The sequence below is a fragment of the Cydia amplana genome, chromosome 4 (assembly GCF_948474715.1).
Source record: "Cydia amplana chromosome 4, ilCydAmpl1.1, whole genome shotgun sequence".
NCBI lineage: Eukaryota > Metazoa > Arthropoda > Insecta > Lepidoptera > Tortricidae > Cydia > Cydia amplana.
The window spans coordinates 11,820,166-11,835,912 of NC_086072.1; the positions used below are offsets into that span (position 1 = coordinate 11,820,166).

The 15,747-nt window shown below is 38.1% G+C and overlaps 2 protein-coding genes and 3 non-coding genes across 5 annotated transcripts; 3 read left to right on the forward strand and 2 right to left on the reverse strand.

Annotated features, from left to right (window-relative positions):
- The first annotated feature begins 567 nt into the window (after positions 1-567).
- Positions 568-2,675, forward strand: LOC134647236 (phosphatidylinositol glycan anchor biosynthesis class U protein). The gene is made up of 3 exons (XM_063501503.1): positions 568-1,493; positions 1,709-1,980; positions 2,358-2,675. Exons 1-3 carry the CDS (start codon positions 730-732, stop codon positions 2,609-2,611), a joined length of 1,290 nt encoding a protein of 429 aa, XP_063357573.1. The 5' UTR covers positions 568-729; the 3' UTR covers positions 2,612-2,675.
- Positions 2,676-4,424: 1,749 nt separating this feature from the next.
- LOC134647228 (uncharacterized) lies at positions 4,425-13,496 on the forward strand. Its single transcript, XM_063501476.1, has 13 exons — positions 4,425-4,546; positions 5,138-5,315; positions 5,714-5,995; positions 6,785-7,056; positions 7,803-7,988; positions 8,591-8,805; positions 9,296-9,371; positions 9,569-9,686; positions 10,477-10,616; positions 11,381-11,664; positions 12,044-12,259; positions 12,744-12,933; positions 13,301-13,496. The coding sequence occupies exons 1-13, from the start codon at positions 4,489-4,491 to the stop codon at positions 13,453-13,455; spliced, it is 2,370 nt and encodes a 789-aa protein (XP_063357546.1). The 5' UTR covers positions 4,425-4,488; the 3' UTR covers positions 13,456-13,496.
- Trnat-agu (transfer RNA threonine (anticodon AGU)) lies at positions 12,997-13,070 on the reverse strand. The gene has a single exon. It is a non-coding gene; the product is annotated as a tRNA-Thr (tRNA).
- A 454-nt stretch (positions 13,497-13,950) lies between the features above and the next one.
- Trnar-ccu (transfer RNA arginine (anticodon CCU)) lies at positions 13,951-14,023 on the reverse strand. The gene has a single exon. It is a non-coding gene; the product is annotated as a tRNA-Arg (tRNA).
- Positions 14,024-14,796: 773 nt separating this feature from the next.
- On the forward strand, positions 14,797-14,868 carry Trnaw-cca (transfer RNA tryptophan (anticodon CCA)). The gene has a single exon. It is a non-coding gene; the product is annotated as a tRNA-Trp (tRNA).
- The last annotated feature ends 879 nt before the right edge of the window (positions 14,869-15,747 follow it).

The following is a 15,747-nucleotide window of genomic DNA, read 5'->3' on the forward strand; positions in this document are numbered from 1 at the left end:
CGTACCGGACTTCAACATTGGTCCGGTCAGCACTAGAAATACTACCATCTTTGGGTCAGCATATCTCTTTCTCGCTCTCATTTATAGCTGCCTCCTTGACGTACTTCGGACCCCCTTCCACACGATCAAACAGGCCTCGAACCGGACCAAGGTTGCTGTCCCGTACGCCCGTCTATTAAAGCTTTTAAATCCGTTATAGACGGGCGTACCGGACAGAGACCTTGGTACACCTTTTTTTTTTTTTTTTTTAATGGACTTGATACCAGTTAAAACTAGTGCAACCAGATAAATCACGAAGTAAATTATTGCCTTAACTTGTATTAATAGCTGGTCAACCAAATCTTGTCAGTAAAAAAAGGCGCGAAATTCAAATTTTCTATGGGTCGATATCCCTTCGCGCCTACATTTTTCAAATTTGTCAAGATCTGGTTGACTAAGTATAGTTTGTTTAGTCTTTGTATGCGATTATTTTAGTGTCTAGAACAATATCTGTCACAATGGGAATGCTACCTTCTATGGGAATAATTGACAACTAAACGTGATAAACGTCAGAAAATAGAATATGTCAAACTGTAGGTGCGACAGCTGCCTTTTTACAAAAGAGTGGTGTTTCTTGTGTAAATTAAATGATACTTATCTATTAATTCATTGACAAAAGTCCATACTTAGTGGCGGTGCGAGGTTCCGTTTACAAATGTAATCGCAGTACATGTACAAACTGAGGAAACTATGGCTTCCTTTTTGAAATACCTTTTTGCCGGTTTGGTCCGGTATTGGCTGATGCACATAGATTACTGGCAAACAATATCGAACAGAGTGGAAATAGCTACGCCTCTGAACTCTTGGAAGAGATTAGTTGAGGGCGTATACCTTTACGACCATAATGTGAACCCTTACGAAGGAGATGCCTTCCACGAATCACCCATAATGCTCATTATCTTCTACTACATCATGAAGAAGGCTCCATTCATATTGCCTCTTCTGTTTACGTTACTTGATCTACTGACGGCGTTTTTGCTGCACAGAATGTCGAAGGCTTTTGTAAGAATTTTAAAGGATTCTCAAGAGAAAATTAAGGATGAGATAGCTGAGGATTCAAAGTCTATGCTCCTGAGTAATTCGCAGCTGGAAGAGGCATCGGAGTATGTTCTGTCCGTGTATTTGTTCAATCCTTACTCCATATTGAACTGTGCTGGTATGACAACTACAGTTATACAGAATTTGTTAGTGGCAGCAGCTTTATGGAGTGCATCTGGTGGGCGTAGAGTGTCAGCTTGTGCGTTTGTGGCGCTTGCTACACACCAAGCTCTCTACCCAGTTCTGCTCATCGTGCCAGTGGCCATATTGCTGGCGGATGTCAATAAGGGCTGCAACAAGTGCTCCTATATCAGGACTTTGCTGGTATTTGTCCTGTGCTGGGGATTCCTTATTTATATCTCAGCATTTATTATGAATGGTTCCTATCAGTATGTGTACAACACTTATGGGTTCATGTGAGTATTATTCTTTTTAATAATATGAACTTGTGTTACATTAACTGGTGTTCTTTATTCTTTCTTTATCTTTATCTTTTCTTATCTTATTCTCAATGGTACAAATTCAGGCAGCTGCATATCCCATAGTAAAAATAAGCTAATTTTAACAAAATAATTGATTTCAATGTGAATTAAAATTAAAAACTAATACCTAGATGTATTTTTTTTTTCAGATTGACCGTACCAGACTTGAAACCAAACATTGGTCTGTTCTGGTATTTCTTTACAGAGATGTTTGAGCACTTCAGACTGCTGTTTGTGTGTGCGTTCCAAATCAACGCCCTAGCTCTCTATGTGATCCCTCTCACATTGCGCTTCAAATCGGAGCCTATTCTGCTTGCTACAGTTCTGATTGCTATCTCAGCCATATTCAGATCTTACCCTTGTGTGGGAGATGTTGGATTTTACTTGGCTCTCTTACCTATGTGGAAACATCTATTTACATGTAAGTACATTTAACAGTTACTATTTATGTCTTTGCCAAACGGCATACAGACCAAACCGATGTTGTCTGAAATAGTATAAATAATGTAATTTGATAAGTTGTGTACAATAATACTTAAACTCTTACATTGTAAAATAATTGTCTAAATAAAAGGCTTCTATTATATAAAAAAATATACTTATGTAATCATAAGTACTTTATATAGCCTGCTGATTTCTATCTTATGAAAATGGTGTAGCTCTAATCTAGATGGACTAAAACGTAATATATTTCGTAAAGCTTTTTGAACTGCCCTTTAATTAAAGGTAATAGGTAACATCACTTTGTAGGTTACTAATTTTTCATTTCTCTAATCTATATATTGTTTTCCATTTCAGTCATGCAACAGAAGTTCATAGTTGGCTGTGCATTCATCATTACTTCAGCTCTTGGACCAACAGTGTGGCACCTCTGGATATATTCGGGCTCAGCAAATGCTAATTTCTTCTTTGGTGTTACACTCTCTTTTGCAACAGCACAAATATTTTTAATAACGGACTTGCTTTTTGCATTTATCAAGAGGGAATTCACCCTCAAACATGGCTCATCAAGAGAGGTTGACGGGAAACCTGCCAAGTTAGTGTTGCGATAATACCAATTGTATCATTCCAGTGATAACTATGTTTTTCTAAGACAAAATGTACAACTTTGTTGGTTGTTAACCTTTTCTACGCCGTGTCAAACACAAAAGCTGTCGCTCAGACACCACATCATTGAAGTGTCAAAACTGAAGTTCAACTTTAATGTATATGCACGTAGGTCGATGCTGCTCTGTGGTCGTTGAACCTACGGTGTGGATATATCGGTCATTGGCGTCCAAAAGGTTGATAAGGATCATTTCTACTTGTACGCAAGTAAAATAATGTTGACAACCAACAATGGAATACCTCTTACAGGTTGATTCACGAAATCTGGCATGAATGGAATGAACAAAACTTTCATTGTATGAGTGACGCATGTATCGGTATCGGTATACATTCAGAGCCACCATTTTATTGTTTAATGTAATACACATAGAGATATTTTCCTTCACTCATTCATTCCATTTGTGAAAACAATTTTACAATTAACATGCACTCACATTTTTATTTTCTTATTTAGTTTGTATCACATGAATGCTCAATAATCTCGAGCAGAAGTTTAGTTTATTATGGGCGATTTTATTGAATTATTGTATATTGCGAGTTTTGTACCTAATGCTAAATATAGTTTAACTAGTTTAATTTTCAATTGTGTGGCAAGTAATTAAATTACTTACTTCTTACATAATGATAGTCTGATATACATTTGCATATTAATTTATTAAAGCCAAAAGGACATTTCGTCTAGTAAAGTATTATAAACGAACAAACTGTGTACAGTATGTTGTAAGTCACTTAACTCTGCAGCTTACTACTGTACATCTACAATAAAATTGAACCAAGTAAAACGTTATTGGTGCACGGCAGTGCCCCCAGATTAGAATAGGTTTTTTAATTTTAATTTAATTTTAATTTTATACCATGTTCAGGTACGCCATCTAGATTTTAGTGGGTTCTCTATTGTCATGTACTATTTTACTCAGGTGGTTGGTGAGAGATTGATTAACTGCTGTGGTTAATTTTTATCAGTGTGTGACTGCTTTGTATTAAAACTAAATACTTAAACTAGATTTAGGCTCTAACATATATTTACTACTCACTGACCAGCTGGGTTAAATGGTAGAGTTGTATTGTATATACTGCTATAAATATATGTGAAAATGACAGTAGGAAAAAACTTTATTACTTGTAAAAGTATTAGCTGTTCGCATTTATTTTTTCGGATTAAGTATTATCATACCTACGTTCAAATTTAAAAGTGAGTGAACATCTTCAACATCTTAGTATCAAGTCCTAGTTCTATGTGTACCTAGGTACCTACCTAAACATAGTATATTCAGACAGGCAATAAAAGTGTGACAATATACTAAATGCAATTGCAAATTTGCTTTCTGCAATTTAAATAGAAGGATTTTTTGTTTCATGATGAAATGTTGAGTTAAAAAGGGCTGTCTTATTTGTCACAAACTAGAACTTAGTTAGTATCTATGATTGTACTGAAGTCAATAAAAACAAAATATTTTTTAATATTGTATTTTTTTGTATAGCTCATTTCCCAGAGTTACAATAGATGAATGTATTTTTTTGTATAGGTAGAACATATAAGCGGCCCACTGCGGCATATTGCATTAGGTATAAGCTGTTTTTAAATTTTAATCAACATCATCAGCACAAAACTGTTAATGTCGAAGTTAGAAAGCCCATCTACAAGGTATAAAAGTGGTGTTTTCAACGCCACAAAACATGTATTGAATGAATAATACCTACGTGAAGCATGGCTTAATATGACGGCTATCTGCTCACCCATTCTGGGTATTATCTTATCTATCAGATACATTACGCACCGACCACGGCACTCCCGCGTATAAACATACTTAGGTTAAAACAAATGAACACAGTGAACATGAGTAAATCCATAGTGCTTGTAGTCATAACTTTAATTTGTGGTAAGTACAAACTTATTAAATTATTTTAATGTGTATATCTACCTATTGATGGAATTAAGAAGTAGTTTAGGGTTAATCTACAGCAGGTTAGATTCTTATTGTTTTTTTCTGGCAGTATACGATGGAGTGAGACCGATCTAAGTACATCCATCTCTTTCTTACGAGAACCGCGTTTTTCGAACAGCTCATGCATGGATCCAGAGACCAGTGAATTTTAAAAACTGCTAATCACCACACTCGGGTTTCATTTTTCCTTTAAAGTACCTACTTAATAGTTACCTACATACCGTGATTCAGTTTCGTACATTATGTATGGAACCTCATTTATTTTCTTATTAGATTGTTTCTAAAGCCGTATCTTTGTTGAGATTATGTGGTTGTTGTCATATGCATTGCAGGTAGTCAGCAGCAATAGTTTCTAAGTGGGCGAGGTGTTCAAAATGATCTTGACGCGACTTTATTGTTAAGAGAATAAGAGCGCGTCAAGGTAATTTTGAACACCTCGCCCGCTTAGCAACTTCTGCTGCTGACTGTACTTACTATTACTATCTAACAAAAGTGCATATATGTTATTTTGTTTATTTTTATCAGCCGTGAGTGAAGGCGTGGTTTTCTCCAGCCTGCCGGAGCACCTCCTACCATGTTACCGCGGCGGCGGGCCAGCCCTCGGGGCGCCGCGGCGGCTCGACGTCTTTCTGTCCCTGTTGAAGAAGCTAGAGGTCAACCAGGCACTGGATATGAGACTGTTCAGTACTTCGTTGCTTAGAAGGTAAGAAATACGACGCAAATATTCTTGAATTTAAAAAGGTAACACAACTGTGAAAGCGCGTGTACCTAGTGAATAAAGAATACCTACCTAAAAAGTCTAATTGGTTGGAGTCACTTTTTCTTTAATAGTATATGCTATCTATTTCAGTTTATAATATACTGTATACCTAAGTAGTGTAACTAATTAACACATTCATTGCCACCCAGCCATACAAGACATCTGCATCAGGCCACAACAATTTCGTCATATAAAGCTGTAGTACCACGATCCCGACTATCGGGTCGTCCGGCCTGGGAACGAAATCATAAAATACCCGATAGTCGGGTTTTCGGCACTGAATGTGTTAAAAAACACCCAGACACTCATGCTTTCCACTCATGAACCTTTCTTACTTCTAGCTTTCGCCTAGACGGTATAGAAGAAGCTGCGAACGCTGTGGAAACAGAGTTCGTCACCCCTTACCGAGCCTCCGGTTTCCAGTTCAACAAGTACAAACTCCTAATGGACTTGTTTCTGCCGACTCAGAACCTCTTGGACCCGGAGGTCCTGTCGGTTGAGGAGAAGTGTCTGCTCCACGTGATGTTGAGTGGGTCGGTGCGGCGTTGGGAGAGGGGAGACGAGGACAGAGTCTGTCCTTTAGCGAGTGAGCAGATGCAGCATTTGGCGCTAAATGAGAGCAGGTTAGTAAAGAGTTGATAAAAAAATACATAGTAGATTTGCTCACTCCATACATCAGTTTATTTTCTGTGTCGACATCTAGCATCGAGTAGCAGAATTATCAGTACTTACTACTTGACAATAGATGTAGCACCGACCGGAAAGTCTTATGCTCAACAACAGTTATGTCTTTTTAGTACCAAAACTGATGTATGGAGTGAGCACTCTTGTCCTACTATATTTCTCTATGTCTATACTGAGCCTCCTTTTAGTTTCGTAAGTTCATGCTCCTCATAAACTAACTACCTAACGGCCTACCGCGAACACCGAAGTTCACAAATTGCGGGCATCTTTCTCTGTCACCCTAATTACGCCTTCATTGGAATAAAATAGAAAGATACCCGCAATTTGCGAGCGTTGCGAGCGCCATCTAGTGCAGCAGTGTCGACCACGCCTACTGTAAACTGTATTTTCTAACAGCACCTTGTGGATTTGAGACAATGAGTAATCTGTGATTTACGTATTTTGTCAGACTCCTGGCCATTGCCATAGAGAAAAAAATACATAGAGTGCTCACTCCATACATCAGTTCAGACTATTAATTTCCGATCGGTGGCTACATCTATTGTCAAGTAGCAGTACTGATAGTTCCGCTACTCGATGCTAGATGGTAATAGTCTTTTTGGTACTAAAACTGATGTATGGAGTGATCACTCTATGTTTTTTTTCTCTATGCCATTGCAGAGAAATCGGCAGTGGGTCTATTTATTTTCAAACTGTTGTTACTAATAAGTACATCTAAAACTTTTCAGAGTGATCAGCAGATGCCCGATAGAAGTGGGCGTGATAAAGACTGATTGGGGCTCCATATCGGCGGGTACTCTCGTGGCGGCCGTGGCCGCAGCCCTAGAGCCGCAGCGGGTGGCGGTCGCGGACATCCTGAACGCGGACGTGTACAAGGCCGACGTGGCCGAGCCGCTCATGGTGGAAGCTAAGGAGTGGTACGCGGATATAGAGACGCTAAATGTCGATGAGAAGAGGGATGTGGCTGATATTAGTAATTTGTATGTGGCTACTTTAGCAGGTATGATTTTCAAACATATTTTAAAGAAGCCTTAAAGTTATTAAGCGTCACTTGCGCCATCCCGCTAACTCGGGGTTAACCGGTTAAACCGTCAACCCAGCGTCATAAGGTACTGGTAACCATGGTAACTCCAGGTTTAACCTGTTAACCCCGGGTTAGTGGGTTTAAAAACTGGTTTAAAATAAAACACTTGTCTGTGGCTTTCTTATAGATGTTGTTCAAAATATTACGAGTACGTAGGCTAAACTGTAATAAACCTCAACAAATTAATGACTACACTTTAAAAGGTAGGGTGGTTTGGTTTATCTGGGTAAACTACTTACACTGGGTAGTTTACCTACAGTTTTATCAGTCGGAAACATAAAACTTTGTCTTGATGAACCTAAGCATAAAATGAAGTGATAGTAACGCAAATATGGAAGTTGAAAGTAAATCATTGAGGTAATTGTAACCACTCGGTTCTAAACTCTGAGTAGCTGAACATAAAGTTTAATTTAATTTTTAGATAAAGCTTTATAAATAACTAGGTACATAGTATAAAACAAAGTCGCTTCCCGCTGTCTGTCTTAGATTAGCATAGATCTTTAAAACTACGCAACGGATTTTGATGCGGTTTTTTTAATAGATAGACTGATTCAAGAGGAAGATTTATGTATAATTTGTTAACCCGTGCGGAGCCGGGGCGGGTCGCTAGTTATACATATAAACACAAGTCCAATATTGATTATTAAGTATAACTATTTCAGGTGATTTAGCAGAGGTAGTAGTAAACCAAGGCCCCCGAGTGGGCTCGGTGTCGCAGCGTCTGGTGGTCGGCACCAACAACCGCTGGAACGACACGATGCTGCCTCGGAACTACTACATGTATCCGCAGAACAGCTCTGTCGTGGATTGGCAAATCACCGATGCTGAAATATTGGCTGGCATCGATGGTATTTATTATCTTTTTAGTTCTAGTTCTGCTATTGTTGGTTATGGATTCCCAGGCGATTCTGCTATATACGGATCGCTAGACTAGATAAGAGTCAGGCCCCGAGGCTATATCTGGTCATTAATATGGTTTGGTCTGTTTATTTTGCCGAATAATAACTTCGACGGAGACATATATGTACTAGCAACATAACAGCAAACGCAGAAACATCTTACCAGAATTTGAAATAGAGGAATATGGTCAAAGTAAATGATGTAGTCAGTATATTTACTGCCATCTTTCGACACAAATTATTAAAACTTTTAGAACGCCATTTGACTTTGATCCTTATTCTTTCACTGATATGTGTTAAATTTGTTAAATTTCATAAAATATCGCCATCTACTCGAGAGTATGCCAACCAAAGGTATGGCGCCATCGCTCGAAAAGATGGCACCATACCTTTGGCCTATCCTCGAGTCTAAATTATCTTTGACCTTACCAATAGCAACAAACAAAGCTACGTAGTATCTGCATTATTCTAAAATGTTGTCTTTACATTTATCTACTTTAAACCCTAAAGGCAGTCTACCATGTACTAAAATATGAAATATTGACTTTCAGGTTTAATATTAGCAAGCTACTTACCCACATGGATTTCTCAAAGGAACTCCCTTCGGCTCTCCCAAGTGCTCGACATGTATTACTCCGACGCGGGCGTGTCGTTCGAGCCACGAGTGAAGGCGTGCAACCGTCAGTCGCTGTTCAAAACCATCGTGGACAGCGGCACTATAGCTACGGAAACTTCTCGGTTTGCGCATGTGCTGTATCTCACTCAGGTATATAATTAGGTATACAGGATTTTGACTCTTGGAGACCCTATACATCTCTAAGGATAATTTGATTAACTACTATATATTGTAATCTTTTTGTTATGATGACACTTAAAGTCTATTTTTTTATTCGGTAGACTGAAATGACAGTTAATAGTATGAAATGACATTTCATGTTCATACTATTAACTGTCATTTCAGTCTACGGAATAAAAAAACAGACTTTAGGGACATTTACATCTCTAAATAATTTTAGATTATAGTTTTTGTATCTTTGTGGTTTTTTTTTCAATACTATTGTTATAGCGTTTTTTATAATTCGACATTTAGAGACTTTATACATCTCTATGTAATACTTTAGTTTGATTTGATATTTGCGGCTTAGTTGTATTTTATAATTGTTGATGTGGTTTTTTTGCTCTATGTAAATTCCATGTTGACATGTAAAAGTGCCCTTGTGGCCTATTTGCTGAATATATGTCGATGTTTGATGCAGGGCGGAGTGTACATTCCCGTGGAGAAGATGAATCGGATCAGTGATGCCGCTGTTTCTGCTTTTACTGAATACCTTAGTAAGTTCTAAATACTTTAGGGGAGTGGATGGATTCTGCTTAAACGACAGACGCATACTTTGAAATAATTCATTGATATTATGATGCACACTTCTTTAACACAAACGACAGGGGCAGAGCTGTGATTTAATGAAATAGTAGGTAACATTGAATGTTTTGATGTTTACATGCTTGTTATAACTTGATGTTGATTTCAGCTACACTTTTTAGCCAATATAACAGAGAATGTAAAGGCCCGAGCAGTGTTCCTCAGATGAATCTCGTGATCGCGACGGATGCTGCGTGGAAACAATACGATGTCGAACAATTTGTCTCGTAAGTTCATACTTGAAGGTCATTCTTTTATTTTCTCAATTATTTTTAAAAAGGGTGGTAAGGGTTTTCTGAGTAGGTACATCCGTAGACTATTATTTTTTTGACTTCAAAACGTGATGACGTAAAACGAGGGTGTTTTATATTACCTGCTTATTCTTATTAAATAAGTCAGACCTTTAAGCTCTTAAGTCCAGTCCTGTTTTACCTCTATGCTGTTTTTAGGGTTCCGTACCCAAAGGGTAAAAACGGGACTCTATTACTAAGACTCCGCTGTCCGTCCGTCCGTCCGTCCGTCCGTCCGTTCGTCCGTCCGTCCGTCCGTCCGTCCGTCCGTCCGTCTGTCACCAGGCTGTATCTCACGAACCGTGATAGCTAGACAGTTGAAATTGTCACAGATGATGTATTTCTGTTGCCGCTATAACAACAAATACTAAAAACAGAATAAAATAAAGATTTAAGTGGGGCTCCCATACAACAAACGTGATTTTTGACCGAAGTTAAGCCACGTCGGGCGGGGTCAGTACTTGGATGGGTGACCGTTTTTTTGCTTGTTTTGCTCTATTTTTTGTTGATGGTGCGGAACCCTCCGTGCGCGAGTCCGACTCGCACTTGGCCGGTTTTTTTTTTTTTTATTTATTTATTTTTTTGCTGCTATAGAGGCTACAAATGGACACCACTCAGCATATGCTCTAACATAATATATATGCTATAGCGCTGGTCTTCCGTGGAGCCCAGGGCAAGAAGATAGCTCAGAACAGTATTTTAATTTTGAAATTGTAATTGTATGCAGATGGGTGGGAGGCGCACTGGAGTTAGATTTAGAACGCAGCACGTTAGGGTTGGTGCACGGGAACACCGGCCGATGGATCGCTCCTCCGGCACACAACCTGACCACTGTGTTCACACACATTAGCAACTTCACTGACGATTGTAAGTTGTATCAGAATGCGAACGTGCAATCTAGCATGGAACGACATCAGCATAGAGAAATATAGTAAGACAAGAGTGCTCACTCCATACATCAGTTCAGACTATTAATTTCAGTGTCTACATCTAGCATCGAGTAGAGGAACTATCAGGGTCTTATCTCAACAGCATAAGACTTTCCGGTCGGTGCTACATCTATTGTCAAGTAGCAGTACTGATAGTTCCGCTACTCGACGCTAGATGCTAATAGTCTTTTTGGTACTAAAACTGATGTATGGAGTGAGCACTCTATGTATTTTTTTCTCTATGACATCAGTAGCGTAGCCACAAGAAAATTGATAAGATAAAAGATTTTTAGTCGTGACGATCACAAAACATGTACGGACATGTACAGACAACAACAGCAAGAAAAGAAGAAATCAATAAGTGCGCATCACGATATGGACCCAACTCAGTATAATGCTAGCTATAAAGCCAGCGCTGGTCTTCCGTAGGGCCCATTCGGTGATGCCACGACAGATAACACATAAAGCTACATATTAAAACACTAAAAAGATACACAAAAGGAATAATTAAGTAAATAGAGAATACAAAAAATATACAAGAAAATAATTAATTAATTGGTCCTTATAATCAGTCCTAGCGAACACCCGTATTTCAACTAGATCAAACGAGGCAGACTGATGAATTCTTTGAACCTTCTTTCTTATCAAAAACAAAGTCTTATTCCAGTACTAACAATTTTTAAGAAATCGCTTCTCCAACAGGGCCAAATCGCATGAACATCCCAAACGTAATTTCAACTATGATCCAGCATGGACAAAACCAGTCCATCCTTGAGCAGAACAGCAGCGCTGCCTTAAGCACAGTGGTCCTCATAGTCAGTCCAAGCGATCGTCCGTCTGCCAACGATGTCGAAGGGGCCAGGGAACTGATGAACTCCTTGAGGAGATCCTTCTTCGATATATACTTCGCTTACGTTGCGTTGGACTTGGTGCCGTTTCAGAATATCAATAAAGAGTATATGGATTATTCTGAGATATTTTTACAGGTAGGTAAATGTTTTTTACAAATTTTTGCCACGTATTTACCAGCCCTAGTAGCACGGTCGCATTTTTATCGTTTATCACCATGCCTGTCACGTTCTAACAAGTATGTAAGTGCGAAAGTGACGGGCATAGTGATAGTCGATAAAAATGGAACCGTGCTGAGCCCGCGCACTATTTAATTATGTCTTAAATAATATACCTAGTATGTCTATGCATCCCTAAATGCTTTCACAATTGTGCAAACTTTTGTATGGACTGACGTTTATCTGACATGCATACATACATTTTACGTGCCCCTCCCCCGCAAAAATCGGCAGAGTATTTTGTACAGAAAGTGACAGACAAGGCGTCTCCAGTTACTAAATGCTGTAAGGATTTCAGACAGAATCGTCAACCGTCATGGATATAGTAAATGCTGTTGATCTCTACTTGAAGGAGAATGACCTCCCGACCAGAATCATCGGCGCCCAATGCCCGTACAACGACACCGTCTTTGACTTGGTCCCGTACGAGGATTTCGTGTTGGCGCCAGGCGTAAAACGGTCATATCGCATACATCCGTTTTTTTTGAGGGAGCAATCGTTGATCAATGTACAGGTAATACTTTATTTTTACATGTTCCATGAAGCAGCTAAATTATGATGATGACTGATAAAAACTATGCTAAGTACCCGGGCCTCAAACTATCTCCTTACCAAAATTCATTTAAATCAGTGCAGCTGTTTATGCAGAAGTAACAGACAGACAAACAGAATTAGCATGGATGGACGCAGAAATAATAACGACTTGTTATCTCAATACAAAGTGGCGTTCATCCTGATTTGAAGAAATTTACTACAGGTAAACGAAGGGTCTTTTTCATGTAACGCGAACATTGGTACTATTATAACGCCATCTAGTGAAGCTTAGATATAACTCATAAGTTGACTCATGTTAAAAGATGGCAGCACATATATTTTAATTACACCGCCATCTGTCTTCGTATATATGAACCACCAAAAAACAAGCTGATCACACGCTCTAGTAAGTACTAAAATTAAGCGATAGGTGGATATATATATATGTTTCATTATGTTTTCAGTTTCGTAATCAAGGTCACGGAGAACTTTTGGTTTGTAGTTGGCGTGGTGCAGAAGCGTCACGTAGCTGCCAAACTATTCCTCAAAGAAATCTGCACACATTTAATGTCACTACACCTTGTCCGTCGATAGACTTCTGCATTCCAGTAAATTTCGAAGTAAGCGCGTCGGCTACAGAAAATTTTTGCGCAAGTAAGTATGGTGAACTAGAAAAAAAAAAAGTCTATTCAGCTCCCCCACATACTAGGGAAACCTAGGCCCCGGGGGGATTCGAACCCCCGATCTCCTGTTTACTAGACAGGCGCTTTAACCAACTAAGCCACGGCGCCGTTGGATAAGGGGTCGAAAATAACAACTACTTAGTTATGATGTAAAATTATTTGCAGGGGTGGAGACGAATTTTATAAACGCCAAAAACGGGCCCTAAAGTTCAATAACCTTTTTAATTTTAGTAACTTTCTGATATGACATATGCAAGTAGTCCACACATTTGTTAGTATAATGAGTCCTAATGAGATTTTTATTCTTATTATATGAAATAATATTATATCTTCAACAGATAACGATTGCCGCTTTCCAAACCAAGTGGGTTATTATATACAGCATTCAGGCTTGCGGTGTCTGCCTCTACGTGGATCCGCGTCAAGAATTTCTCTTCATTGGAAACTGCAATTATTTATTTATTTTATAATTGTATGTGTTTATGGACTGTAAGGACTCTGTTAAGGCTTTGTGAATAAAATATTTTAGATCTGTTCGTTCTCTTGCTTCTTTTCATGAAAAAACAACATGAAGTTGCCAGTTTTCGTCTACGTATCGTAAATACAGGGTGGTCCAAACCTCGACGTCCAAAAATTTTTTTTAGATTCCTCTCATCGTGGGCTATTAGAATATACCCCATGTATGTTAGCCGATTTTCGTAGTTTTCGAGTTATGAATTTTTGAACTTTTAAATTTGTTAAGAAATTCCGGGATGAACCAATTAATTTATTTTAAATAAACTTCAGTCATATTTCCTACGATAACCTACCTCAATGCACGTAATAAATAGCAATTTAAATAAAATATCACAAAATCAAGTATGTACACTTCTGTCAAAACGTCTGCAACATATACCGCCGAGTTATGTTATGTCAGTTATGTGTTATTTAATCACTTGTAGTCTTGTATTAGTGCATAGCTAATTAAATAAAAAAAAAAAGTACAATGTACCCCTGGTGGGACTCGAACCCACAATCCCCGGCTTAGGAGGCCGATGCCTTATCCATTAGGCCACAGGGGCGCTTAGTAAGAAGGTTGAAATTACACGCTACGTTCTACGGGCCATTTTTAAGACTAGGTACACTTAACTATTAGAATAAATAAGACTAGACTTTTGATGAAATTTTTATAATTTTCAAATGGAACATTTGTTTTGTTAAAATTTGACATACGTTCAAACTGCAACGGCAAATTTTAGTTTTTTTGTATGGTTGGGCCTTTGAGGTTAAGTAGTATAGTGTCTAGGTATACTGGCAATGTGTGAATTATTAGATCGGCCTGCTAGCGTAAGTATGATTAGTTATCGCGCATCGGGAGTCCGAAGTTATCAAATCGATACTGTCGCTAAATAACTCACGAGCTGGAAAGTAGATAACCTACCTAAACGTAACGAGATTTTATGGAATGCAAAATATAAAAAGTGCAGAATAAATACTTTTTTAGGTTAAAAAGGAAAAAACAATTCGAATCGTAAATATCGTAATAGAATGAAGAAGCTGGTTATTAAATACCGGCATGGTTCTAATTCTGCATTTTGGCCATAAATTAAAAATAAAGAATAGGTAATTCAGATGACATGATCAAATGGCTCTTACTTTATTTTTAAGTTATTATATGATAATATACACCTAAAATTTACACTCCGAGCCCACAAAAAGTTTCAGATGCCCTCTTATTAATAATTAATTTTATAAATTATAAATACTGAAATGTTGGAAATGAAAGTTACAAGCAACCACAAGTCATTTTTAATACATATGAATTCTATACAGTAAATTCGTCAATTCCTCCAACGACTCCGTGGCGCAACGGTAGCGCGTCTGACTCCAGATCAGAAGGTTGCGTGTTCAAATCACGTCGGGGTCAAGATATTACTTTTTTAATATTTTTAATTTTGTTTCACGAAAAATTAAAAAATTAAAATTAAAAATTTCAACTGGCCAAAAAGTGTGCTAAGGTAGCCAAAACCGGGGCATCTGCCATACATCTGTAAATGGTCCTACATTTTAAATCGTCGACAAGGACAATTTTTAACCGCACCCACCTAACTAACTTTCCCATAATACTTTGGTTTCAAAAACTACAAAAAAAAATCTTATTTACACTAGGTTTTTATTTTTATTTCATTATATTTGCAGTACCGTAAAATGGGGTGAGTAGGGTTCGCGGGGAGAGTTTGGTTTGGTGGATTTTAAGGCTACTGCTACAAAAATAATGTATCCCATCAAAAACATTACATGTAAAAAGGTGCAAGTCTCGCAACGCTTTTACTACAAAAAGTTTTGAGATGTAATGTGAAACCAAGTCGGTTATTTTAATCAGTGCCAGGGGGTATAATGACTTGGCCATCGCACGGCTGCATATTGACAAAAGGATCATCGTCACCTATTAAAAATAATTCTAACTGAACATAACGCTAGCGCTAATTGCAGTTTGAGCATTACACATATTTACGAGTACGGTACGAGTAAAGCATTATGTGCGATTGCCAAGTCATTATATGTATTACAAATTAAAGATATCTTATTGATACGGTTTTAACACCCTCTGGCACTGATTAAAATAACCGACTTGGTTTCACATTACATCTCAAAACTTTTTTGTAGTATAAAAGCGTTGCGAGACTTGCACCTTTTTACATGTAATGTTTTTGATGGGATCTCATCTCTTTTTGTAGGCAGTCCTTCTTTTCGGGTACTCATGCCCATACTATGTATACACATATCATAACTAAACATATCTTCA